The sequence below is a fragment of the Onychomys torridus genome, chromosome 3 (genome assembly GCF_903995425.1).
Source record: "Onychomys torridus chromosome 3, mOncTor1.1, whole genome shotgun sequence".
Taxonomy (NCBI): Eukaryota; Metazoa; Chordata; class Mammalia; order Rodentia; family Cricetidae; genus Onychomys; species Onychomys torridus.
Window position 1 is genome coordinate 138661114 of NC_050445.1, and position 27707 is coordinate 138688820.

Here is a 27707-nt window from a genome sequence, read left to right on the forward strand (position 1 = left end):
TTGTTTTGTTTTGTTTTTCGAGACAGGGTTTCTCTGTGTAGCTTTGCGCCTTTTCCTGGAACTCACTTGGTAGCCCAGGCTGGCCTCGAACTCACAGAGATCCGCCTGGCTCTGCCTCCTGAGTGCAGGGATTAAAGGCGTGCGCCACCACCGCCCGGCTGAGACCTGAGTTCACTACAGTCTGAAGGAGACACTTAACTGAGTTTTGAAGAATGGCTAGGATTTTGCTTTGTAGAGGTTCTCAGAGGAGCTATTCCATACACAAGAAATGGCAAGGGCCGGTATACAGCCACAAAGGACCAAGAACATGTGTGGGTAAAACCAGACGGATCTGTTTTAACAAAAGCAGAAAGTGGGAGAGGAGGTGGGCAGGGGAGGACTGGGGACATAGGACATTAGCTAGAAATGTAGTTTAGAAAACAGCCGTTAAGGGGCTGGAGAGATGGCTCAATGGTTAAGAACACTGGCTGCTCTTCTAGAGGACCCAGGTTCAATTCTTAGCACCCAAGTGGCAGCTCACAACTGTATGTAATTCCAGTTCCAGGGGATACATGTAGGCAAAACACCTATGCACATTAGATAAATAAATCATTAAGAAAAGAAAACAGCCCTTAAATCGGAGATTTTGGAGCCTGTGTGGTGGCTCCGTGGGTAAGGCACTTGCCACCACCTGGCTTTAGTCCCCAAGACCCACATAGTAGAAGGAGGAAATGAAACCCACCACCACCACCACCACCCCACCCCATCTCCACCAACCCCCACCCCTGCCGCCACACACACATCTAAATAAATAGTGTGTCCTAGCCAGGGTTGTCATTGCTGTGATGAAACACCATGACCAAAGCAACCTGAAGAAGACAGGGTGTATTTGGCTTACACTTCTACAGCACTGTTCATGATTGAAGGAAGTCAGGACAGGAGCTGCAACGGCAGGAACTGGTGTGGAGGTCATGGGGTGGGGGTGGGGCTTACTGGCTTGCTCCCCATGGCTTGTTCAGCCTGCTTCTAGAACCCAGGACTACCAGCCAAGGGATGGCAGCACCCACAATGGGCTGGGTCCTCCCCATCAGTCTCAAATTAAGAAAATGCCCTACAGTCAGGTGGTGGTGGTGCAAGTCTTTATTCCAACACTGGGGAGGCAGAGGCAGGCGAATCTCTGAGTTCAAGACCAGCCTGGTCTACAGAGTAAGTTCCAGGACAGCCAGAGCTGCTACACAGAGAAACCCTGTCTCAAAAAACCAAAACAAAGAAACAAGAAAATCTTACATTGGCTTGCCTGTAGCCTAATCTTATAGAGGTATTAATTGAGGCTCCCTTCTCTCTAATGACTAGCTTGTATCAAGTTGACGTAAAACTAGCCAGAACAAAATGGAGAGAGAGAGAGAGAGAGGGAGAGGGAGAGAGAGATTGATTTAGTTATTTTGATATGAGGCTTTGGTACAGCTCTGAAATCCCAGCTGCTTGGGAGGCTGAGGCTTTGGTACAGCTCTGAAATCCCAGCTGCTTGGGAGGCTGAGGCAGGAGGATCACAAGTTTAAGGACTGTCTAGATTGCTTGGTAAGAACCTGTCTCAATTTTTTTTTCTATATATTTTTTTTATTTTAAACAAAAGCTGGTAAAGTGGCTTAGCAGGTAAAGGTACTTGCAGCCTAAGCCTGTGACCTGAGCTTGAGTCCCAGAGCCCACATAAAGGTGGAAGAAAAGAACCAATCCTATAAAGTTGTCCTTGACCTCCACATGAGTCCACACTCACACACATCATGCGCACACATGCAACACACACATATGATAATAGTAATAATAAACTTTTTAAAGTAACAATAATCAACTTGTTTTTTTTTTAAGTAAAAGAAGAGACTAGAGATAGTTGCCTGGCATGCAGAAAGACACCCTAGGTTCAACCCCATACTCCACAAATAAGCAATGCTGAAGGCTAAGAATTAAGGCGATGGCTAGTAGGTGGCTGAGAGCCACTGGCATCCCTCAGGTTTGCATCATTTGCTGTGGGAGTTTCTGTTTTGTTGCCGTTTTTGTTTGTTTGTTTTGAGATGGGGGCTTTCACTGTGTTTCCTAGAACTCACAGCAATTGGCCCTCTCCTGCCTCTCGAGTGTGATGAAAGGTGTATGCCACCTTGCTCAGCTGTCTCTGAGACTTTGAAGGAGGTTTTTCTGTGATGTAGTATTGCTGGGCTATGTGGCTGCAAGCAGTAACCAGTAGAAGGCCATTGCCAGGGCTTAAGGATGAGATATAAGAGGACCTGGACTGAACATACAACACACACGCGCGCACGCACGCGCGCGCGCGCACACACACACACCACCACCACCACCACCACCACAACAACAACAACAAAAAAAAAAAAAACAGGGTTGGAGAGATGAATCAGCAGTTAAGACACTTGTTGCTCTTGCAGAGGACCCAGGTTCAGTTCCCAGAGTTCCCAGCACCACTACCCTACTACTCCCAATAACAGCCTAGTGTTGGTGGTGCACGCCTTTAATCTCAGCATTCCAGAGGCAGGTGGATCTCTGAGTTCAAGGTCAGCCTGGTCTACAGAGTGAGTTCCAGGGCAGCACACAGAAACCCTGTCTCGAAACACCCCCCCCCCCCCCCAAAAAAAGTTTCCAGTACCAACCAGAAGCTCTCAAGTGTCTGCAACTCCAGTTCCAAGGGATCTGACATTCCTCCTCTGGCCTCCACAAGTACCAAGCACATATATGTACATGCAGGCAAAACACTCACTGTATAACACAAAAATAAATCATCTTTTTTTTTTTTTTAAAGGTGGTTATAATAATGGAGAGACACTTTGGAAAGCAGTCAATAGGATTTGATGAGCAGATACAGAAGCCAAAGAGAGTCAAGAGTTAGAGACCAGTCCAAGTGTTTGAATGTGGGTGTGTGACTATTAATTAACCAAGAAGATCAGAGAAGCCTGTTTTAGGTAGAAAATGAGCTTTAGTTATACGACGACATTTGAGATAGTATGAAATATCACACTAAAAATATCCAGGGAGGAGCCAGGGGATATGGGACCAAAATAGGAAAAGTTAGGACTGGCTACGTTTGGCATGAAAATCATTATTAAATTGTGTGAGCATAGAGGAGTTTCCACAAAGGCAACACAGCAAAAATGGATAAGTTTGGATGTTTTACGAGCCAGGAGTAAAGTCTTCAGTGGGGTGTGGGCTAATTCAGCCTAGCATGTGTGAGGCCCTAGGTTCCATTGCCCCTCTCTGGGGTGCATGGCCGGGGGGCGAGGCGGGGGGGGGGGGGGGGTTGCTCTGTAGAACTGAAATCAGCAGCTGGCCCAGCAGCACATAGCACTAGGAATTCCACCTTCTTCCTCTCAATTAACAAACAGCTTATTTTCCTTGACCTGGGTCATGTGATCTACTGACTGACCAGACGGAGCCATATCATATTCCCGCAGAGTTCATAAATGGCTAGAACAGAGGGATGAGAGACAAAATGGATCAGATTTTAATGAAGACCATTCCCTTCTGTTTTCTTCAAATCAAGTCTCACAACTTTAGATTAATAAGTAACTACAAGTGTTACACAGTAAGTACTAACATTGACCGTGACATTCCTAGTCCTAAACACAGCTCAGTCAGAAGCACAGACCACAGTGACTAGGGAACTCAGCCTCACTAGGCTCTTGACCTGCTGTCCCTTAGTCCACATGCCTAGCTGCAGCCCTGGAAAGAGCCACACTGAGCCTGTCCCAGCAGCCTGCCATCCAGGACACAGCATGTCTTGGACGGTGCGAGACTTTTGACCTAGGGCATACATTAGGTCCCCAAGCTTCCTCTCAAGACCGTCCTCTGCAATCAGAAAGGAGGAAGACAGCGTAACCAGAGGTTCTCAGAACCCTCTGGGCCTACGTTGTTCAAATCTGTTTGGTGAGATTAAATGAAAGACAATGACCTGTCACACTAGAATGTCATTCTCTGGGCCCATCTTTAGAATTTTAGCAAGGTGGTGCTGAAGCCTGATCACTCACAGAATTGCTTGCAGCTCAATTTTTAGGAACACAGCCTTCCCAGCCTGACTCTGGTGGGCAAACAGGTGTTGTGGTGCTTTGCTGATTGTGATGATCCATAGGTGACATTTGCCCGTGTCAAGCACTAGTCAGTCCCTAAGAAGGAATTAAGACTCAGAAACAGCTTGTAGGACACCACTCTTCCTAAAAACAGCACCTCCCTGAAGGGATGACCCAGCTGCCAGGCTCCACAGCCTGCTGAGTTGGGAGGCAGCCAAGAGCAAGGTTTGGTGTTTACATACCCACCATGGGTCTGGGTTGTCACAGCAACTCCCCCAGCACACTTCATCCCCCTCCTTCCCTTGGCAGCTTCCCACCGGCTTTCCCCTTCTCTTGTGGCCTCTCTTGTGGCCTTGTGTTCTTGGTAACCCCCCTTACTCTGGTCTTTTTATTTTCTTGCCAGTCTGCAGCAGTACTTGACCTGTGTGGGACTCTTCCGAACCTCCCAAACCAGGAGGTCACAAACAGGTCCCCTGAAGCAGCCAGAACCAAAGCTACCAGGCCTGTGTGCTGAGTGTGCAAGAGCACACCCAAGACATGGTTCCTGTCATGCATCTTTTCTTGGTCTCATAAAATTATGCTTTCTAAAGCCCGTGGGAAGTTAGAAATAGGGAGAGGAACTATTCTTGGCAGGCCCATCGAAAGCTCAAGAAGTGACTATTGAGCCCAGAATAGCAAGGGAAAGCACAGAGAAACTGTAAGAGGTAGCTAGAACTCAGAATTCAGGGCAGGGTACGTCCTTCAGAGTTGAGGCAGCTTCCCCACCCCAGAGGACAGGAAGTCACCATGACTGTGCTGTGAAGTAGCAGTGACCTGTATCATCAAGAAATACTAAATTAGGGCTGGGGAGATTTCATGGAGGAAGCCTGGGGTGTGATCCAAGGCCTGGTGGTGCAAGCCTGTAATCCTGGCAGTCAGGAGGTGGAGGCAGAAGGATTAGGAATTAAAGACCAGCCTCAGCTACAGAGCAAATTCAGGCACCCTGGGATACATGAGACCCTATTTCTATTTTTTATAAGATCTTTATTGACAGATAATTCACATAGTATACAATTTGATAGACTTTATTTAGTCCAGCATCCTCATAGGCCCATGACACCATCACCACTTCCTTTTTTAGAACATCGCTGTCTTCAGTTTCTTTCTCCCACACTCCCCTTTTTTTGAAGCCGAATGCCGTTTATTGAAGGAGGGAGAAGGTCTTAAATACAGGCTTGCAGCACAATGGGAGAACCCTGGAGGGCAGAAGTTCGCTTCTGATGTGTTTTTTTGTTTTTTGTTTTTGTTTTTTTGGTTTTTTTTTTTTTTTGTTTTTTGGAACTGAGGATCGAACCCAGGGCCTAGCAAGCGTTCTACCACTGAGCTAAATCCCCCTCCACACACACACACACCCGCTTCTAATGTTTTACAATCTTGCATCTAAGCTGTTAACGCCCAATATGGATACACAGACAAAGAGCTTCCCTTAAGCATTCAGGAGGGTGGAATCTCGAAGGGAATTAACATAGGGAGGGTATCAAGATCAAGGTCAGCAAACAATGCAACAGTTACCCAAAACAGGGGCCAGGGACCTACAGGTTCCCCCCCCCCTTTTACTAAAAAATGAACTTCTGACTTAGGTTGCATGGGACGTCAGCAGGTCACCTTACCCATTATGGAGACACCTGTCCAGGCCACACAGGTGTTCTGTCTTAGGTTGGTGAGTGCCCCCCAGGAATTACCTGTCTCTGAATACTCATTATCATACAGGCTCAATAGTGTGAGAGCTGCAGAGTTGACTGTTGCCAAAGATCTCTAAGTGGCACTGGGCTTGCAATCTATGTGTTTGACACAGAAAAGACCAACAGAAGTCTTAACCCACCCATAGCTGGTATGCTAAAGGCAGCTGAGCCATTCCCTCCCTTAACGAGCCTTACTGCAAACTGGAGTCCTTGTAAGATGGTATCCCAAGAGCAAATGGAACTTGAGTTTGTAAATTTATAACTTTCAAAGCCAATTGAAATGTATATAATTATTGATTTAAATTTGTCATGCCCAATAGAATGAAAGATTAACTGTGGTAGCTACTTTTGCTGCCAGGGTCTCCACTGTGCTAGCTTAGTAACCAGTTATGAAATGGCAATCCCAGAACAGTAGTAGCGGTGGTCGTCACTGTTATAACAGCAACAACGGCAGCAGTGATGTCAAATTCTCTTCTGGAGTGTGTGGGTATCCACTGGCATGGACACAACTCCAGGAACACGAACCACAGAGGTCCATTCTTCTTTTTTTTTTTTTAAACTGAGGATCGAACCCAGGGTCTTGCGCTTGCTAGGCAAGTGCTCTACCACTGAGCTAAATCCCCAGCCCAAGGCCCTTTATTTCTTGATCCCAGCACAACTTAAGCTGACTGCTCTGCAAAAGAACAACTAAGAACCATAAAGAAAAAACAGGCAGCTCACAAGGAGCAGAACTAATGGTCTCATAATGGCTACATTCAGGCTCACAAATTTTAAGGTATCTTCAAAGGGGGCTAAATGAATTTCAGGAGGCCAAAAAATGTTGCACAGAGCCACTCCTGAGAAATAGGTACTAGTCCAGCTTGAATAGGATTGTGAGAATGAAAATTCTTAGCTGGCATGCTACTGTTACTAAATGGAGATAGTGATCTTCAGTGTTATCCTTAATCTCCTAGGTGTCTGGGTGACACGTTCTCAAACACACTTGAAAAAGCAGTTACCATACATTACCTTCTGGAGAATCCAACCTCATGGCTGCAGTTCCTAGGCTTACGTTAATGCTTGCCAAAGCTGGCCATATTGGAGACCCTATTTTTAAAAAAGAAGAAAATAGCTGGGCAGTGGTGGTTCATGCCTTTAATCCTAGCACTCAGGAGGTAGAGGCAGATGGATCTCTGAGTTCAAGGCCAGCTTGGTCTGTAAAGCAAGTTCCAGGACAGCAAGGGCTATACAGAGAAACCCTGTCTTGAAAAACAAAACACACACAAAAAAAATCACTTCAACTCTAGGAAGCAGAACAATGCACTATGCTCTTTAGTTTCAGGGCATCTCACATAGTTAAAGGTTTTAATACTCAAAAAGGTAAATTCTAACTATCCAGAATTTATGAGCACTCCCAGACAATTTATGAGTCTCCTGGACGCAGCCTCTTACCTGAATTCGGCCCCCAGAACCTGTGTAATGGTGGAAGAGAGTTAGCTCCATGCAGTTGCCATCTGTTCCACACACTCACTTTGGCACTCATACCCATACATATCATACACATATATGTGTGTGTACACACAGACACATACAATAATACATACATTTTTTAAGTAAAAGGTTTAAGGTATTGGAATTTTTTTTTTAGGCACACTCTCATGCAGCACAGACTGGCCTCAATTGCTGTATAGCCAGAAATGTCCTTGAACTCCCAATCCTCCTGTCTCTACCTCGCAATGCCAGGATTTTAGGTGTGTGTTTCCTCATGTCTGGTTTATATAGTCCTGGGGATAAAGGCCAAGGCTGCATGCGTGCTAGGCAAGCACTCTACCACCTGAGCTGCATCCCCTTTTCAGCCCCACCCCACCCTTTTTTTCTTTGAGACAGAGTCTTAGATAGTCTAGGCTGGCCTCAAACTCTGCCCCCACCCCCCCCCCCAGCCTCTGAGTGCTGGGCCTGCAGATGGTACTGCCAGGCCCCGCTCTGATTTGTGGCTCTTACAGTGCTTCCTTGCTGACCTATTCCTTCCCTGCACAATGTCTGTTCATGAGACCATCTTGTTTCTTCACTTGATCATCTGACTGGAAAGTGTCATAGGTGTCTGCCTCTCCCTTGAGTTAGTCATGCTGTACCATGCCATCTCAGCCAATAAGAAAGCATTGCATGCCACCCCTTCCCATTATATGCTCCATAAACAGAATACCTGGCATAAAGGAAGCATTGTATAAGTATTTATGGAGTGAGTGAATAAACCAGTAATCATCGTGGTGTTTGTGGAACTAATAAGAGCTAACACATGACACATTGCAGGAGATTTGAGCAGTACAGTCCACTTATGTGCATATTTTTTATTTGAAAGAAAACTAAGAAAAAGGAATTTCATGAACACACACACACAAATGCATGTAGGTAGTAGTCAATTTTGTCATTTACTGTCATAAAATATACATAAATCTATTACTAAAAAGTTAAAATTTTGGCCAGACATGATGGTACAAGACTGTAAATTTAGTACTTAGGAAACAGGCAAAGGGCCATGAGTTCCAGGCCAGCCTACGCTATATAAAGACAGCTACAAGGAACTGGGCATGGTGGCACCACCTTCAGTCCCAGCACCCAGGGGTCAGAGGCAGGTGGATCTCTGTGAGTTTGAGGTCAATGTGGTCTACAAAGCAAGTTCCAGGACAGCCAGAGCTCCAGAGAGACACTGTCAAAAGACACAAAAAGACAGCTGTGTGGTAATCCATTTGCTTATAACAGATACCTGATGGTGAAGCAAGTCTGGGGGCTAAGGCTTCCAGATCTCAACCCAGTGAAGTGTAAAAGGGGCCTGGGGTAGAACTCAGTGGTGAGTACTTCTGGAGCATGAGTGAGGCTCTAGGTTCAGTCTCTCACACTGCAAATAAAAACAGGCCAGGGGTGGTGTCACATGTCCTTAGTCCCAGCACTTAGGAGACAGACAGATCTCTGCATTTGAGGCCAGCCTGCTCTACAGAGGGCATTCAAGGACAGCCAGGGCTACACAGAGAAACCCTGTCACAGAAAGGAAAAAAGGAAGGAAGTAAGAAAGAGAAGAAAACATAATTAAGCATTTTTTTTCTGGATTTACATTCTTTAAAATATTCAGTTATCACAAACTCAAAGCAAACTATATTGCCAATGGTAAATTCTGCCCAGGATATGCTCTTTGGTGTCCCTAAATACCAAATGTATTGACCCCTCTGATTAAGTGAGAAACCCTTGGCTATATAGAATTCAATGGCCCTTTAGGAGCTCCCCAGAGAGTTTGCTCATAGCCCTTGGAGCATATCCTGAGCGGAGTTTGGAAGACATTTTTTTCTGTGCCCAAACAAGTTTTGTTTGTTTGTTTGGTTTTGGTTTTTTCTTTGTTTTGGTTTTGTTGTTGTTGTTGGGTTGGTTTGGTTTGGTTTGGTTTTTCGAGACAGGGTTTCTTTGTGTAGCTTTGCGCCTTTCCTGGGACTCACTCTGTAGACCAGGCTGGCCTCGAACTCACAGAGATCCGCCTGCCTCTGCCTCCCTAGTGCTGGGATTAAAGGCGTGCACCACCACCGCCTGGCCAAAACAAGTTTTATAACTTGGTTGATGCCCAAAGTTCAGCAAGCCCACTAGATAGCTTGGTGTTCACTTGTATCTTATCTTCTCAGAAGTCTGAGGATGCTGTCCTCACAAGACAGATCACATGTGTAAAATAATGTTTCTGAGCATAACTGGGCATCTTCTTTTTGGAGTTCATTGTATTTGTTTATGCAGGTTCTTTACATAGGCTGGTTTGGCCTCAAACTCAAGATCTCTTTTCTTGGCCTCTCGGGTGAAAGGATTGGAGATGTGAGCCATCATGCCCAGCCCTTGTGTCTTCATTATTATTCAGGGAAGAGAACATTTCTTAGCAATAGTTGTTTTGATACAAGGTCCCATGTATCACAGGCTGACCTCAAATTTGGTATGTTTATGAGGGTAGCCTTGGACTTCTGATTCTCCTGATTGCACCACCCAAGTGTTGGAATTATAAGTATGTACCACCATGTTTAGTTCCATGTGGTACTGGTTATCAAACCTACAGCTTCATGTACGCTTGGTGTCTCAGGGTTTCTATTGCTGTGAAGAGACGTCATGACCACAGCAACTCCTATAAAAGACTCATTGGGACTGGGTTACAGTTTGGAGGTTTAGCCCAGCATTGTCATGGCAGGAAGCATGGCAGCATGCTGGCCGATATGGTGCTGGAGAGGGAGCCAGAGTTCTACATCTAGATTTTCAGGTGCAGAAAGAGAGACACTGGGCCTGACTTGAACATCTGAGAGTCTAAGCCCATACCCAGTGACATACTTCCTGCAACAAAACCACATCTACTCTAACAAGGCCATACCCCCAATGGTGCCACTCCCTAAGGGTTTCCGGGGTGTTGTGGGATGTTTGTATACTGTGTGAAAATATACTGCTGTGATTGGTATAATAAAAAGCTGAACAGCCAATAGCTAGGCAGGAGGTATAGGTAGGATTTCTTGGGGAAGAAGAGAAAGGAAGAGGAGGAGGAATCTAGGCACACAGGAGACATCAGGAAACACGGAGAGGAAACAGGAAGTGCAAGATGGAAGAGAGGTCACTCCACATAGTAGAACATAGATTAATAAAAATATGAGTTGTTATAAGAGCTAGTTATGAACAAGCCTAAGCTGAGCTTTCATAATTAATAAGAAGTCTCTATGTCATTATTTGGGGGCTGGCTGGCAGGACAAAAAGACTTTTTTGGTTCTGCTTTTGTTTTGTTTTTCGAGACAGGGTTTCTCTGTGTAGTTTTGGTGCCTGTCCTGGATCTCACTCTGTAGACCAGGCTGGCGTGGAACTCACAGAGTTCCGCCTGGTTCTGCCTCCTGAGTGCTGGGATTAAAGGCGTGCGCCACCACCGCCCAGCTCATGACAATCTCTTAACTGTAATTCCCTATAAAATCAAAAAGCAGATCACATACTTCCAACATACATTGGCACAGGCTGTACATTACTATTCCAAAAGGAAGGAAAGGAAGTACAGTGAGGAAACACTGGACCAAAGCAAGACTGAAAACCAGCTGGCAAATTCCCAACCCTACACTCCAGGTCTGATGTCAAAACCCTCTTCAGGTCTCCAACTCCTTTCAGCTTTGTTGACTGCAACACACTTCTTTCTCTTGGGCTGGTTCCACTCGTTGGTAACAGCTCTCCTCAACAGGTGTCCCATGATTCTGGCATCTCCGACATCTTGGGGTCTCCAAGGCAATGCAGGGTTCACCTTTACAGCTTCATAAAATGGCCCCTCTGGGTGTCCAAGCAAGGACACCCCTGATATATGCCTGGCCTCAACTGCTTTCCTTAGTCACAGAGGGGGGGATTCCATAACCCCTTTCTTGTATCCTTGGCTCTAAACTCAGAACCACATGGCCGAAGCTGCTAAGTGCTGCTGCTTGCCGGGGCTGGAACATGGCCTCCTCATTCAAATACATATTCACCAGTTTTCTGTTTTCAGTGGTTTCCTTTACTACCTAAGTTTGGCCATCCTGGAACTTGCTCTTTAGACCAAGCTGGTCTTGAACTCTGAAATCACCTGCCTCTGCCTTCTGAGTGCTTAGGATTAAAGGTTTCTACCACTCCACCCAGCTCTAAACTTTTCTTTAATTCCTTCTCACAAGTTGGAAGCTTAGCTTGGTGGAGTCTTGCCCTGAGACCACCACTCCCTTTATTCTACGTAGAATCAGGCTTTTCTTTCATCTGTTTATCTCCGTGAACAACGGATTTAACATTTTGTATTTTTCCTTGCTCGTCTTGCTCCTTTTCATTGTAGATCTGCATAAGACTAGCCACTAATAGCCACAGGATCCAGTCGGTGCCAAGCTGTTTTGAAATCTTGGTGCCAAAGTTCTTTATCCATATCTCAATTTATCCTCAGGCAGGTTTTGTTTGTTTGTTTGTTTGTTTGTTTGTGCAAGGGCAGAAAGCCACATTCTTTGCCAAGCTATCACAAGAACAGTGTCTAGGCCACATCCTAATATTCTCCTCTGAAAACTCTTGAGTCAGGCCCCCACAGTTCAGATCCTCACCACCGTCTTCATGTTCCTACTAGGATGGCCCATTACACCTGACAAAAGTGTCCAGTTGTCCTAGTCCAAAGTCCCCAAGTGTTCTATGTTCCTCCAAATAAAGCATGGGCTGGTCTATCACGGCAGTACTCAATCTTAGCACCAGCTTCTCTCTTACTTAGTTAGGGTTTATTGCTGTGAAGAGACACCATGACCATGGGGCCATTTCTTTCCTTTTTGGTTTTTTGAGACAAGGTTTTTCTATGTAGCCCTGGCTGACCTGGAACTCACTCTGTAGACCAGGCTGGCCTTGAACTCAGAGGTCCACCTGTGTCTGTCTCCTGAGTGCTGGGATTACAGGTGTGCGCCACCACACCCGGCTTATAGGGGCCATTTCCATTCAAACCACCACACTAGGCAACTGAGGGAGATCCTTCCTGCCAGGTACTCACTATGTAGCCCAGGCTGGCCTCAGACTTTAAGATTCTCCTGCCTTAGCATCTTGAGTGCTGAGATTGTTGTTGGCCACTACACTGCTTCTTCAGTAGTTGGAAGATATAAATGGATTCAGTTTTATTTTGTCTCGGTTAAAAAATACCTGCAGTTAGACAGGCGGTGGTGGTACATGTCTTTAATCTCAGCACTTGGGAGGCAGAGGCAGGTAGGTCTTTGACTTCAAGGCCAGCCTGGTCTAGAGTGAGTTCCAGGACAGCCAGGACTAAACAGAGAAACAAAAACTTGCAGTTCTAAATGTGTATAATAGTTTTCTTAATCCTGTGTTTTTTCCCTCCATGGCACCAGGTCCAAGTAACCCTTTTCCGATTTTTCTCCCTTCTAGGCTACCCGTTGGCTCTCTTTTATCGGCATTACCTTTTCTACAAAGACAGCTACCTCATCCACCTCTTCCATGCTTTGACAGGCCTCTCCATTGCCTATTTCAACTTTGGTAAGTGAGTGGACTGAGCAGGGACACGGCCATGAGAAAAGACCGAGAGAGGAGCGGACCAGAACAAAACCCCATTGAGAGAAATTCGTGGACGAGGAAGTTCTGGTTCTTAGAGTTTTTTCATCTCTGCAAAGGAGAGATTGAATGGATAGAAACATGGCTTAGTTGTTTACTTTTTCTTTTTACATTCCCCTACTGATAAATAATTTATCTTTATTTTTATTTTTTTTCCAGAGCAGAGGACCAAACCCAGGGCCTTGCGCTTGCTAGGCAAGCACTCTACCACTGAGCTAAATCCCCAACCCGTATTATTGTTATTTTTTATATATTTTATTCGCATTGATGTTTTGCCTGCATGTAGGTCTATGTGAGGATGTCAGATCTTGGAGTTACAGACAGTTGCGAGCAGCCATGTGGGTGCTGGGGATTGAACCCGGGTCCCCTGGAAGAGCAGTCAGTGTTCTTAACCACTGAGCCAGCTCTCCAGCCCCTAATAAATAATTTATGTCACAGCAGTTAAGAACATTTGCAAGTTCAGTCCAGCTCTCATGTCAGGTGGCTCAAAACCATTTGGGCCGGGCGCTGGTGGTGCACGCCTTTAATCCCAGCACTTGGGAGGCAGAGCCAGGCGGATCTCTGTGAGTTCGAGGCCAACCTGGGCTACCAAGTGAGTTCCAGGAAAGGCGCAAAGCTACACAGGAAAGCCCTGTCTCGAAAACAACAACAACAACAAAAAAAAAACCATTTGGAACTCCAACCCCAGGGGACCTGGCGCCTCCTAACTGCATGCGCGCACACACATAAATGAAAATAGGATAAGTAATTTTCAAACGTTTTGAAAAGCAGCATAGGAAGTAATTCAAAATAAGGTACACTAAAATTCTTCTCCTCTGAAAACTCTTGAGCCAGGCCCCCACAGTTCAAATCACCCTCAGCACCACCGATATCAAAACATCACTTGGTAATGTTTACATTTTTATGTACCAGTTAGAAGAAAATTTAGTGTTAGGCATTGTGGTGCACCTTTGATCCCAGCACTCAGGAGGCAAAGGGCCAGCTTGGTCTACATAGTGAGTTCCAGACCAATCAGGGCTACATAGACCCTGTCTCAAAAATTATAATAATGGGCTGGGCGGTGGTGGCGCACCTTTGATCCCAGCACTCAGGAGGCAAAGGGCCAGCTTGGTCTACATAGTGAGTTCCAGACCAATCAGGGCTACATAGACCCTGTCTCAAAAATTATAATAATGGGCTGGGCGGTGGTGGCGCACACCTGTAATCCCAGCACTGGGGAGGCAGAGGCAGGCGGATCTCTGTGAGTTCGAGGCCAGCCTGGACTACAAAGCGAGTTCCAGGACAGACTCCAAAGCTACAGAGAAACCCTGTCTTGAAAAAAAAAAATAAATAAATAAATAAATAAATAAATAAATAAATAAATATAATAAAGTCACCATTATTTAGGGGCTGGTGGGATGGCTCAGCAGATAAAAAACCCATGATGACCTCACAGGGTGGGGGAAGATCACCAACTCCCTCTAGTTGCCCTTTGACCTCTGCACTTACCAAGGCACACCCACACTTGAGACAGTCTCATGTAGCCCAGGCTGGAGCTTAAACTATATGGGGGAAGATCCTGATCCTCCTGCCTCTACTTCCCACGTACTGGATTGCAGGCATGGAACACCACGTCTGGTCCTGTGCAGCTGGGGATTGAACCCAGGGCTTCCTGGATGCTAGCCAGGCGCTCTACCAACTGAACTACACCCCCACCCCCACTCCAGTGTTGCTTACTGTGGGTTATGGGGTGTTGTGTTTTCTCTTTCTTTGTGGTTGGGAACCCAGGAGGAAGGGGACAAAGGCACTAACTGCTGCGCCCTCCTCCGTCCCAGGCCACCAGTTCTACCACTCCTTGCTGTGTGTCCTGCTTCAGTTCCTCATCCTGCGACTCATGGGCCGCACCATCACCGCGGTTCTCACTACCTTTTGCTTCCAGATGGTACGTTTCTCTCACGGGCAGCTCGGGTCACATCTGCCAGCAGGTGTGGGGAGGGGCCAGGCAGGGCATGGTAGCTTGGTGACCCGGGGGATCTCGTCTGTAATCCCTCCTCCCAGCACAGAGTCTGACTGTGGGCGGGCTGCTCCTCACTGGGCCTAGGCAGGTTGTAGCAGTAACTCATGCCTGGCCTCGGGACTGTGCCATCAGGCTTTCTTGGTTCTCACCAGATCTAGCCCAGCTGACCATGAGGGCAGTTACTCAAAGGCAAGGCAGAAAACTAATTTCAAATGAGCTGAAGAAGCTAAGCATGTAAATGTTCGTCTATGACCTTACAAGTCAGCCCTCACTGCAGTGTTAGAAACATTTGTAGGGTTTATTTGTTTATTTATCGAGGTGGCTCTCACTATGTGACCGAGGCCAGATTCAAACTCTGTAGCTCAAATTGGCTTCAGTCTCTGTCAAGTGCCAGGATTGTAGGTCTGCACCAGCAAGCCTGGCTTGTGGGGACTTTTAAATGTTCTAAATGATGGGACCAGAAGAAAGGAAAAGTGAAGGAATGGGGGGGGCGGGGTTCAAGCGGAGGGGAAAACTAGGAAGTCAGGCCCGGTGACACAGGCTTGGAAGGCTAAGACAGAGGACTGTGAGCTAGAGGTGAAAGAAGACACACACAACAAAAGAAGAGGGTGAGGAGAGGAAAGGAAGGCAGGTGGAGTGATGGTGGAGTAAGACTTCCCTCTTCTAGGCCTACCTTCTTGCTGGCTATTACTACACAGCCACGGGGGACTACGATATCAAGTGGACAATGCCACATTGTGTCCTGACGCTGAAGCTCATTGGTAAGTGGAAGGGTGCTGCCTTCCTCCTCTGCAGCTGGACCCCTCCCCCACTGCGCCCGAATAAACTGTACCGACGTTCGCGTCATGCTCCTGGCTGCAGTCCGTCCACAGACCACATCCTCACCCGATGTTCTTGTCACGCTCCTGGCTACCGTTCATCCAGGGACCACATCCTCACGTCTGCTCTCCCCCTTCCTTCTCTCTTTGCTCAGGTCTGTCTATTGACTACTATGATGGAGGCAAAGACAGGGTAAGTATCCACTCTGTGCCCAAGAGGCTAAGGATTAACCAGAGGGAAGGAGAAAGGCTACTGTCACCGAAAGCCTGGGCCTGCCACCAGGGTGGGACCTTTGCCTCACTCCCTAGCCTGGGAGCTATCTCTCAGATATTATCTGGGCAAGAACCAACCAGGGTAACTTGTCCAGAATCCAGCTTTCACATAAAGTCCAGAGATCAAAGCCAAAAAGGCATTTGTCACAGCAGCCACAGGCGACTGTTGACTAAGCTACCCCCCCAACACACATTTTCCACACGAAGCAAGTCTTCCACCCCCACCTCCAAGAGAAGCCGAACTAAAGAACTCCAGGCCGTGGGCACAGGTTGGGAACGCTCAGGCTGGCTCTTGGGGGGAGATTCAAGGCTGTCCTGAACCGTGCATTCTCTTCTTGGCACAGAATTCCCTGTCCTCTGAGCAACAGAAATATGCCATACGGGGTGTCCCTTCCCTGCTGGAAGTTGCTGGCTTCTCCTACTTCTATGGAGCCTTCTTGGTAGGGCCCCAGTTCTCAATGAACCACTACATGAAGCTGGTGCAGGGGCAGCTGACGGACATGCCAGGGAAGATACCAAACAGGTGATTGCCCCTCCTGATCAAGACCTCTCTGGATATCCCACCAATGCAGTCACTTCGGAAGTGACTTTCTTAAAGGCCAACCTTAGCGCATTGGCCCCACTGAGTGTCGCGTGGACCATGTCTACACACTCCTCAGCTCAGACTTCCCCAGCCATTCTTGCTGAGCCTGAAGTAAATGGAAGGACTCACTTTTATACCTCGGGGTTTTGCCCACCAGGAATGCTCCTTCCTGTAAAGCCTCCTCTCACATAGGGAGACCCTGTGCAATGTACAAAAATGTATCAAAATAGATATACCTAACGAGAGATCATGCAAACACCACTGGAATTCCTTCGGGGAACTTGTCCCCCTGAGTTTCAGCAGGGGTGGAAACTGCTAGTTCTGTACATGGGGTCTTTTAGTGTTTCCACCCATTGAGAAGCCTGGTGAGATTCTGAACTCAGCAGCATGCTCTGACGGTTAAACCCCAGCCTCCCCCACACTGCTCCCTCCTACCCTCACCCCTGTAACTCAGGTTTGCAAATAGCCAAGCAGATAGAGCTGTCCTTCCTGGAAACAGCTCCAGGCACAGGGATCCTGCTGCCACTGCCTGCAGTGGCCACTCCTGAAACGCTCCTTTCCGTGACTGCAGGTCAGAGGGTGAAGGGCGAGGCTCTGCCGTCTGTGACCCCACTTGTTCCTTTCCAGCACCATACCTGCTCTCAAGCGCCTGAGTCTGGGCCTCATCTACCTGGTGGGCTACACCCTGCTGAGCCCCCACATCACAGATGACTATCTTCTCACTGAAGACTATGATGTGAGTGACTGCCAGCACACCGTGACCACTGCCTCACAAAAAGGGACAAGCAGGGACCCCATAGATGAGAGTAGGCCATGCCATCTAGAGATATGTGTTGTATTTTGCTCTAGGACTATGAGAGTTGGTATCCGTGCCACCCAGGCCTTCGGCTGTACGAACAAACCTTCATAGGTCCAGGCCAGCGCCATGAGCGCGTTAGTGCTCCCCTAAAACAGCGTTTGTCTCGCTTTATGCCAGGCCACTTGGAGTGCAGCAGCTGGGGGCTCTGCAGCCGACTTTCTTTTAACTGACAGACTTATGGGCTTGTCGGGAGTCCATGCTCCAAGAGGGAGGGGAAAACTGGCTTTTGCTCTAGTCCCCCTAAAGAGCTCACAGCAGTTCCATATGCATTCTGGGTAGCTAGCTCTGAAAATTAACACGGGCTAGGGGCGGTGGTGGCGCATGCCTTTAATCCCAGCACTCGGGAGGCAGAGGTTCGAGACCAGCCTGGTCTACATAGCGAGTTCCAGGAAAGGTGCAAAGCTACACAGAGAAACCCTGTCTCAGAAAACCAAAAAAAAAAAAAAGAAAAAGAAAATTAACACACACTGTGTTATACAAGGTCCCCCTGTACTGACCACATAAATGCCTGGACTTTGTAGAGGAGGAGGTAGATGGAGGTGGGCGTCTCTTGACTGCTTGACTGATTGGTCACAGAGAGGTGGTGCTATATTGTCAGGGCACATGAGGCATCAGGAATTGACAGGAGTAAAGAAGCCAGCCACAAGTTTGAAAATAACATTTAGGGGACTGTGCTGGCCCTAATGCTCATGTGCTCTCTCCTCAAGCACCGCCCTTTCTGGTTCCGCTGCATGTATATGCTGGTCTGGGGCAAATTTGTGCTGTACAAGTACGTCACCTGTTGGCTGGTCACAGTAAGTAGGAAAGATCAGTCATATTTAGACAAGCTGGAAGAGCGGGGGAGGCTGGGAGGGTGGAGTGGCCAGAACCCTGAGTGTCCCCCACCCCACCAGGAAGGAGTGTGCATCTTGTCGGGGCTGGGCTTTAATGGCTTTGAAGAGAACGGGAAAGCAAAATGGGACGCCTGTGCCAACATGAAGGTGTGGCTCTTTGAAACAACTCCTCGCTTCAATGGCACCATCGCCTCCTTCAACACCAACACCAATGCCTGGGTCGCCCGGTAAGCACTGAGGACTGGGCCGGGGCTCCTTCCTCCCTGGATGGGAGGGCAGAATGTTTTTACACACATACACACAAAAATCTGTGAAAGTGCCTGAAGCCTTGGCTGCAAATCCTGGCCTTGCCATGGTTTATGTCCTCCTTGTTGTTTATATAGTGTCCACTGACGGCCCATCACTGGCACCGGGCACCCCCAGTGTCAGGCACTCAGTCGGTCCACATTCTCCCATCTAAGCATGGAGTCTGTTGTGTCTGAACGGTGACGGTGACGGCGTTCCCCCACCTCTAGCACTGCTTCCTGTACCCTCAGTGGCCACAAGTGGGAGCCAGTCAGCACTCCACTCCTGGGGCCCGGCGCCCCAGAAGCAGGAGTCAAGTCTGAGGTTCATCCTTACTCACCCTCTTCTCTAGTTACATCTTCAAACGCCTCAAGTTTCTTGGAAATAAAGAACTCTCACAGGGTCTCTCCTTGCTGTTCTTGGCTCTCTGGCACGGCCTACACTCGGGATACCTGATTTGCTTCCAGATGGAGTTCCTCATAGTTATTGTGGAAAAGCAGGTATGACTCAAGGGTGGTAGGACACGGGCTGGGGGTGAGGACAAGACTGATGATCTCTCTCCTCCTTCCCCAGGCCGCCAGCCTCATTCGGGAGAGCCCCACCCTGAGCAGCCTGGCTTCCATCACTGCCCTGCAGCCCGTCTACTACTTGGTGCAACAGACCATCCACTGGCTTTTCATGGGTTACTCCATGACGGCCTTCTGTCTCTTCACGTGGGACAAATGGCTTAAGGTAGTAAAGACCTATTACAAGGCTGCCAGTCACCAAAACCTGCAACAGTGAGGCATAAGCACCCTCCCAACCGTGTCTGTGGCCTGTCTCCACAGGTGTACAGATCCATCTACTTCCTTGGACACACCTTCTTCTTGACCCTCCTGCTCATACTGCCTTACGTTCACAGAGCAATGGTGCCAAGGAAAGAGAAGTTGAAGAAAAGGGAATAGTGCATTTCCCTGGTAAGTAAACAATCTACAGGTGGCGGCGGCGGGTGTAAGATGCGGTACAGGAGACTCTCGATGAACACGGCTTGCCCACTAGGGAGTGAGTGCTCTGTAGGATACTGCTTCACTTGCTAAGAAGGGGCCAGGTGCCGTTCTGGCCAACCCTCTAACCACTCACCTTGCCTTTTAGGTGGCCGAGAGCTGGACTGGTGCAGAAACTACTTGTCTCCCTTCTCACAGCACTCCTCACCCCAGAGCAGATGTCAGGAGCTGTGCCCTCCCAGCTGTGCCTCTGCTACAGCCAAGTCTTCACCGGGCCAAAGGGGAAGCTCTTGTGGGAGGAGCAGAGGGGCTGCACCCCCTTTGGACTCCCCCATGCACGTTGCCTTATCTCTTCCCTCTAGCCAGGAACTTGTTGTGTTTCTCCTCTGCCAATCTACTACGATTGTCTATGTGCCGATACCGCCGCCCCCCCATGGGGGGAGGGAGGGTACAAGGCCCTGCCTGCTCCACTTTTTCTACCTTGGAACTATACCAGATAAAGTCACTTCTGTTGTTCAGTTTTTTTCACTGCTAGCATCCTGACTGCTTTCTTTCATACGTGTTCTCTGTGCTTGCTGAAGCTGAGGTCCTCAGGGTGTCTCTTTGAGAACACAAGAACCTAGGAAATCAGGAACTCCTTTCAAAGTCCGGAACACCAGACACCAAGGGGGACAGTTTACACTACCATGTACTGCTGAGTTTAAGAACCCTCAAAACAATCAGGTTTGCAAAAAAGAAAAAAGCACAGTCTTTATAGTTAAAACAAAAAACAAACAGTCTTGGCTCCCAGCTCTGCCATCTTGGTACAGAAGATTATCTTCCAACAAACACCTTAGGAGTCAACAGACAATGCCAAGAGTCCTGTCTGAGAACTACGCTCCGCTGTTCTCAAACGACGCCCCAGGCTTCTTCAAAGGCTGTGGTAAGTTTGGCACAGGTGAGGGCGGCGGACAGTGGATAGTTGCTGATGGACACCATCTTCTCTGTGTACTCCACACTGACCTGAGGAGAGAAGAGGCTGGTCAGGCAACTCTTACCCTATAGTAAGTTCAGACTGAGGGCAGAGCTCACGAATGAACTATCGTCTCCACAGCAGTACCATTCAAACTTCGACAGAAACTGGAGGCTTTAGCTGTATCTGTTAGAGACGTGCCAGATCCTCAGAGAGCACATGCTGGATCGGGAATGCAGCTGCCATGTGTTTTCTAGCTCTGTTCATACCCTGTACTTCCTGATTGGTGAGGACAAGGAGTTTTAATATGCTAACTGCTCATGGAATCCAGCACTGAGTTTCAGCTCCATGAAGAACCTAAGGACTGAGCCCAGACTGTACCTTGCCATGGGCAAAGGCTCCCACCACGAAAACAATTGGGTCACTACTGGGCACCAGCTCTCGTACATCACTGACGTCTGACATGGAAAAGGAAGTGCCAATTTTCATACAGCCAACTGGGAAGTGGTCAGACACTGGATTCTTAATTACCTAAAGAGAAAAAGCAAAGTCAGCCCCAGAAACAGCCAGCTCCAGAACCTACCAACAGGTTTCCCCAGCTTACCTTCAAAAGCTTCTGAGGGCCATCAGCTGCTCGGACACTGAGTTTGTGTAAAAGCTGAACTAGGAAGGAAAAAAAAAAAAAACAAGTTCAGGAGTGGGAAGAAACCGCATTCTTCTGCCCAGTGATCTGTGCAGAACCCTCGGGGAAACTGAGCTGATGTCCTTTCCATCCACACTGTAGCCTAAGATGACCAGCTCACATGGCTTTATCCCTCCCACAGAAACCTGAGAAGAGGGGAGCTGAATTTCCATGGGTGTAGAAAAATGCCAGGGGCCTATCCTGGCAGTAGCCCCCACTGCTGAAGGACTGAGGGTGTGACTCCCCCCTTTCCTCTCCACTTTGCCAACTTCATTCAGAACTTAAGTCCTAAGGCTTCTCACCCATGAGGCCACAGAAGCGGTCAAAGGTCCTAGGAATCCGAGTCTGGGGGTTTACTTCAATCAGTACATTCTTCTGTGTGTGTATATAAACCTGTAGCAAGCCAGCGCGGTTCAGGGGGCTGTCCATCAGCATCAGTAAGCTCTGAGAAAGGGAGACAGCAAGGCACAGTGAAGCCTAGAAAACCGCTTTTGCTGCCTCTGTAGACAGCAGAGGGTCATCAGCTCTCCCCAGTTACCTGGTGGGCGATGTCTGGTCTGACTTCCCCTGGGTCCCGTCCATTCTTCAACAACATGGACTTGTGCTTGTCACAGTTGAGTAGCTCGTAAGTTTTCCCTACCTGAAGAAGAGAACTCAATGAGAGCAACGGGAAATCAGTTATCTACCTGGTAGTTCTCAGAGCGTGCTTCCCGAACAAGTTCAAGCCCACTCGAGCCAGAAAGCTTCTCAGGGGACTGCCATATGGCCACATTTAGCTTTATTTGTTAAGAGACAGACACACAATCAACTACCTTACAACCAAAAAGGAGGGGCACAGATCACACCACATTCAAGTTTTTTGGTTTGTTTTGTTCTTTTCAAGACAGGGTTTCTCTATGTAGTTTTGGTGCCTGTCCTGGATCTCGCTATGTTGAGTTTTTAAGGTCTATGGCTATCAGGCAAAGTCACAGAAGTTCTAGAATCAGACAGGAATTCATGAACAAAGCAATATGTATGTGCTGAGGAAAATGCCAGCCTGGGACATAGCAGGACCCTGCCTCAAACCACTGAGAAAAAAACAAGTGGACTGTGTAGCTCAGTGGCAGAGGGCTAGCAGGGCCCTGATTTCATCCCCAGCACCACAAAATAAAAACATAGGAAAAAGTTGGAATAAAAATGGGGAGGCATGCCGGGCAGTGGTGGCTCACGCCTTTAATCCCAGCACTCGGGAGGCAGAGCCAGGTGGATCTCTCAGTACGAGGCCAACCTGGTCTACAGAGCGAGATCCAGGAAAGGCTCAAAGCTGCACAGAGAAACCCTGTCTCGAAAAACTCTGTATACCTGTGTACCACATGCATGCAGTGCCAGTGGAAGCTGAAAGGCACTGGATCCCCTGGAACTGCAGGTAATGTGATCCACCATGTGGGTGCTGGGAATTGAATCTGGTCTTTCAGAAGAACCAGTGTTCTTACTGCTGAGCCATTCATTTCTCCAGCCCCACATAAATCTTAAAAAAAAAAAAAAAACCTGACAGAGTAGGGACCAGAGAGGTGGCTTGGTGATAAGAGCACTACACTTGCTCTTGCAGAGGACCGAGTTCAGTCCTCAGCACCCACATGGTGGCTCACAGTTTCCTGTTACTCCTGCTCCAGGAGATCTGGTTGACTGACCTGCTCAGGCACCCGAACAAGTAGTGCACATAAGCTCACACAGGCATACACATAAACAGAAACAAATCTTCAAAAGAATGTCAGAATAGAACAGATGGTCAAGAACTGAGTCCTTAGAACATCCTTAATCCTAGAAGAAAATGGTCCAATTTCAATCCATTAGGATGATAAGACGAGGTTTTGTTTTACATGTGTGGGTGTTTGGCCTGCATGTACACAGATGCACCACGTGCGTGCCTGGTGCCGGTAGAGGTCAAAGGAAGGCATCAGATCCCTTGGCACTGGAATTACAGATGTTGGTCAGCTGTCAGATCTTCTGTAAGAACAAATGCTCAGCCACTGAGCCATCTCTCCAGGTCCAGGTTTTCTTTTAATGAACCAGGAAAGGAAAAATCAAAGTGTTTCACTTACAGTCAATTGTGATGATGGTTTAGGAAACACGAGTATGCACTGGTCTGAAAACCACAAACTAAGAGAGATCAGGATGAATTTTGAAGTCTTACAGTCTGCTCTCACTGAAACATAGTAAACAATCACATGACTCTAAAAGCTACTGAACAGAAATGATTTGTTAGTAGATCAACAGAAGTATATAGGAGGCATCCCACTGCCGCCTCTCTAAACTCTGTGTGTGTGTGTGTGTGTGTGTAGGATACATGTACATGTGAAGGCCAGAGGTTGATGCCTGGTGTCTTCCTCCATCCTTCTTCTCTGAGACAGTGTTCCTTACTGAACCTCAGCTCACTAATTCAGCTAGGCTGCTGGCCATCCATCAAGCCTTAAGGATTCACCTGTTTGTCCAACGCTAGGATTACAAATTGAGTTGGGCCTTTTTCCTTCCTTTTTTTTTTTTTTTTTGAGACAGGGTCTCTCTATTTTGTAGCCTTGGCTGGCCTAGAACTTGCTTTGTAGTCTCAGAGTGCTGTGACTAAAGACATGCAAGAGTAAGCCCAGCATGGACTGGGCTTTTTACATAGGTGCTGGGGTTAGAACTCAGGTTCCCGTGTGTGCGTGGCAAGCACCCCACTAACTAAGCCGTCTGCCCAGTTGTGATGTAGCAGGTCCAACCACCAGAAAGAGGAAGCAACATCACAAACGGGCTGTGGGAGCTCACACCTGTAATCCCAGCATTCGGGAGGCCACCAGATGCCAGGCCAGCATGAGGGAGAGGGTGAGACCCTGTCTCAACAAGCAACAGCAATAACAATAATTAGCTAGACATGGTAGCCTGTGCCTCCAATTCCAGCATCAGGAGCCTAAGGCAAAGGCAGAAGGATGGTCAGTTCTAGACCGATCTAGAGTATATTGTTAAGACCCTGTCTCAAAACAACAATGAACTAAGTAGCAAGGATACAAAGACCACCTTAAGGAGAGTGCAGTTAATAACATTCAGTGGCCTTAAGATACAAAAGAACTCAATGCTTTCAAAGAACTTAAAGGAGGACTGGAGAGACGGCTCAGCAGTTAGGAGCATTGGGTCTTCCAGAGGACCTGGCTCATTCCCAGATCCCACATTATGGCTCCTAACTATCTGTAACTCCAATTCCAGGGGACCTAACTTCTAGGTTCTCCGGGTATCAGACATGCACATGGCACACAGACATACATGCAGGCAAACACCCACACACATAAAATAGGTTTTTTTGTTTGTTTGTTTCGAGACAGGGTTTCTCTGTACCTTTGGAGGCTGTCCTGGAACTCGCTTTGTAGACCAGGCTGGCCTCGAACTCAGAGATCCACCTGCCTCTGCCTCCCGAGTGCTGGGATTACAGGCATGCGCCACCACCGCCCGGCTTTGTTTTGTTTTTTTGAGACAAGGTTTCTCTGTGTAGCTTTGGATCCCTTCCTGGAACTCACTCTGTAGCCCAGGCTGGTCTTGAACTCACAGAGATCCTCCTGCCTCTGCCTCCTGAGTGCTGGGACTAAAGGCATGTGCCACCACCCAATAAAATAGTTTTTAAAAGAACTTAAAGGAATGCCTTTAATCCCAGCACTTGGGAGGCAGAAGGCAGGCAGATATCTGTGAGTTTGAGGCCAGCCTGGTTCCAGGACAGGCTCCAAAGCTACAGAGAAACCCTATCTTGAAGAAGAAGGAGGGGGAGGGAGAGGAGGAGGAGGAAGAGGAAGAAGAAACAACAACAACGTAAAGGAGGCTAGAGTGTAAGAATACATGGAAAGAGTGGCCAGAACAACAGGGGTGGGCTGGGAAAGACAACAGTACACCTGGGCCCGATGAGGCAGCCTGTCATCCCAACCACTCAGGAGGAAACTGGAGGGTCACAAATTCAAGGTCAACCAGAGCTGCAGAATCAAAGACTAAACTTGGCAACAAAGTGAGTCCCTATACATCAAAATGAAAATGAAAAAAAGAAGCTTGGGATATAGTTCAGTGAGAGGATGCCTGTTTCATATATCCAAAGCCCTGAGTTCAATCCCCAGCACTGAAGGGGAGAACAAGATAATACAGACTGATGAAAATCTCACTCAGCTGTCACCTTTGAAATACCACTGATGATAACCTGACTTGAAATACTTCTAGAATATACTCTACATTTTTTTTTTTTTTTTTGGAGCTGAGGACTGAACCCAGGGCTTTGTGCTTGAAATACTTCTAGAATATACTCTACGAATATTTTTTTTTTTTTTTTTTTGAGCTGAGGACTGAACCCTGTTTTTGAGACAGGGTTTCTCTGTATAGCTTTTCGCCTTTCCTGGAACTCACTCTGTAGCCCAGGCTGGCCCTGAACTCAGAGAGAGCCACCTGGCTCTGCCTCCCAAGCACTGGGATTAAAGGCGTGGGCCACCACCGCCTGGCCCGAATATTTTTAATACATATTTTTGTTTGCTTTTTTTTGAAACAGGTCCTACATAGCCCCGGCTGGCCTGGAACTCACTATGCAGACCTAGCTGGTCTTGAACTAAGAGATCTATCTACCTCTGCCTCCCAAGTGCTGGGATTAAAGGCATGTACCACCATGCCCAGCTATATATGTTTTTTTTATTTTATGTGTTTGGGTGTTTTGCCTGTATGTATGTATGCACATCACATGGATACAGTGCCTTCAGAGGCCAAAGAGGTCATCAGATCCCCTGGACCTGGAGTTATAACTGGGAGCCACAATGTGGGTGCTGGGAACCAAACTTAGGTGCTCTGTAAGAGTCAGTGCTCTTAACCACTGAGCCACCTCTCCAGCCTTGCTCCAGGAATTTTAATTGGCCATAACCATTTTGACTTATCAGTAAGTAACCTGAAGTAATATATTTCAAGTACCAGACATTATTCTAAATAAATAGTAACTCCTTTACTCCTTCCAACCATTACAGTTAAGTGAACTCTGGGTTTGGAATTTAGCTCAGTGGTAGAGCCCTGGGTTCAGTCCTCAGCTCAGGGGCAAGGAGCAATTAAGTGAACTCATTTGCCTACCTATGTCACAAAACTGGTATACAGAAGGACTAGAACCCAGGCAGTCGGGTGTATCCACATTCTCAAATACTGAAGGTTTTGCAAATTACCATTATTATGGTATTGCTAGCCTGATAACCTCAAAATTAACACTACCAGGCAGCCGGGTATAGTGGTATATGCCTTTAATACCAGCACTCATAAGGCAGAGGCAGGCAGATCTCTGTGAGTTTCAGGCCAGCCAGAGCCACACAGTGAGACCCTGTATATAATAATAACTGGCTGCTGGCTGCTCTTGCAGAGGACGCAGGTTCAATTCCCAGCACCCACATGGCAGCTCACAACTGCCTGTAACTCCAGTTCCGGGGGATCTGGCATCCACACACAGACATACATGCAGGCAAAACACCAATGCACATAAATAAATAAATCTTTTAAAAATGATGGTGATGATGATAGGCAGTCACTTTGGAAGGAATATATAAAAGCCTATAGTTAGGCTGGAAATATCGATTACTGAAGAAAGTAAAAAAAAAAAAAAAAAATCTGATTAGTCAACCATTTAATGAAAATCGAAGGGGTAAAAAAAAAAAAAAACAGGTTTTCAGCCTGCCTTTATCCCAGCACTCGGGAGGCACAGACAGGCGGATCTGTGAGTTCAAGGCCAACCTGGTCTACAAAGTGAGTTCCAGGACAGGCTCCAAAGATACAGAGAAATACCATCTCAAAAAACAAAAGTAAATCTTTAAAGGGTGTGTGGGGGTGTGTCTGCACGAAGTGTTAAGACAGGCACTGCTCATTTTATTTCACTCAGAGAAATGAATAGGTTAAAAAATAAAAGACGAAGCCTTATTAAATAATTGATCCAGACACTTAAAGATAAGCAGAGATACTGAACGAGTTGATAGTAGGAACCCTTTTAACAAAACAAAAAGGATGGGGGAGTTATGAGTCTGGGATGTGGGAGACCTAAATAATGCTTTACATTTTACACCAAAGACTCCTTGATAAATCAACTAAAAGCAAGGGTGTGAGGGCTGAAGAACACAATAAAATATTGCCAACCAAGGATTTCAACACCCCGCAAAACCAGGTCATCCTTCAAAAGCCAATTTCACTGCTCAGTTTTTTTCCCCATGGAATCTAACCAAGCAATTCACTACCTCCACACTCTGTTCCCAACTACCTTGACTGTCTCCAGACTGGCCCCTTCCAGCACCACAATGAGCCTACGGCCTCCGCTCTTGCTTCCTGCCCCAAGCCGGGGCCTCTTAGGCGGCGCGTTATCCCAGTCCTGCTCCTGCACCGCAAAACGCCGTTCACGAGGTTGCAAACCACCTCTGGGCGCAGCCATCTTGCCAGCAGACCGGAAGTTGCGCTGACGTCCTTAAAAGTTATAACTTCGCGTTCGTCCTCACTGCAAACTTCCTTCTAGCCGCCATTTTGAAAGAGGGCGCGTGGAAATGGCGATACCTGTAGTCCCGAACTACCGAAGCCTCCCTAGGAGGGCAGGCCCCCCAAAGGGGCGGGAC

The 27707-nt window shown here is 47.5% G+C and overlaps 2 protein-coding genes across 2 annotated transcripts; one reads left to right on the forward strand and one right to left on the reverse strand.

Moving 5' to 3' along the window:
* Nucleotides 1-1948: 1948 nt before the first annotated feature.
* Nucleotides 1949-21720, forward strand: Lpcat3 (lysophosphatidylcholine acyltransferase 3). The gene is made up of 13 exons (XM_036181953.1): nucleotides 1949-1987; nucleotides 12619-12763; nucleotides 14653-14759; nucleotides 15502-15595; nucleotides 15808-15845; nucleotides 16270-16448; nucleotides 17136-17244; nucleotides 18075-18161; nucleotides 18261-18427; nucleotides 18838-18985; nucleotides 19059-19217; nucleotides 19313-19441; nucleotides 19617-21720. The coding sequence occupies exons 1-12, from the start codon at nucleotides 1949-1951 to the stop codon at nucleotides 19427-19429; spliced, it is 1389 nt and encodes a 462-aa protein (XP_036037846.1). The 3' UTR covers nucleotides 19430-19441; nucleotides 19617-21720.
* Emg1 (EMG1 N1-specific pseudouridine methyltransferase) lies at nucleotides 18695-27692 on the reverse strand. The gene is made up of 6 exons (XM_036180567.1): nucleotides 27362-27692; nucleotides 21641-21742; nucleotides 21405-21546; nucleotides 21025-21083; nucleotides 20802-20951; nucleotides 18695-20470 (listed from the first exon to the last, which is right to left on the reverse strand). Exons 1-6 carry the CDS (start codon nucleotides 27527-27529, stop codon nucleotides 20357-20359), a joined length of 735 nt encoding a protein of 244 aa, XP_036036460.1. The 5' UTR covers nucleotides 27530-27692; the 3' UTR covers nucleotides 18695-20356.
* Nucleotides 27693-27707: the final 15 nt, after the last annotated feature.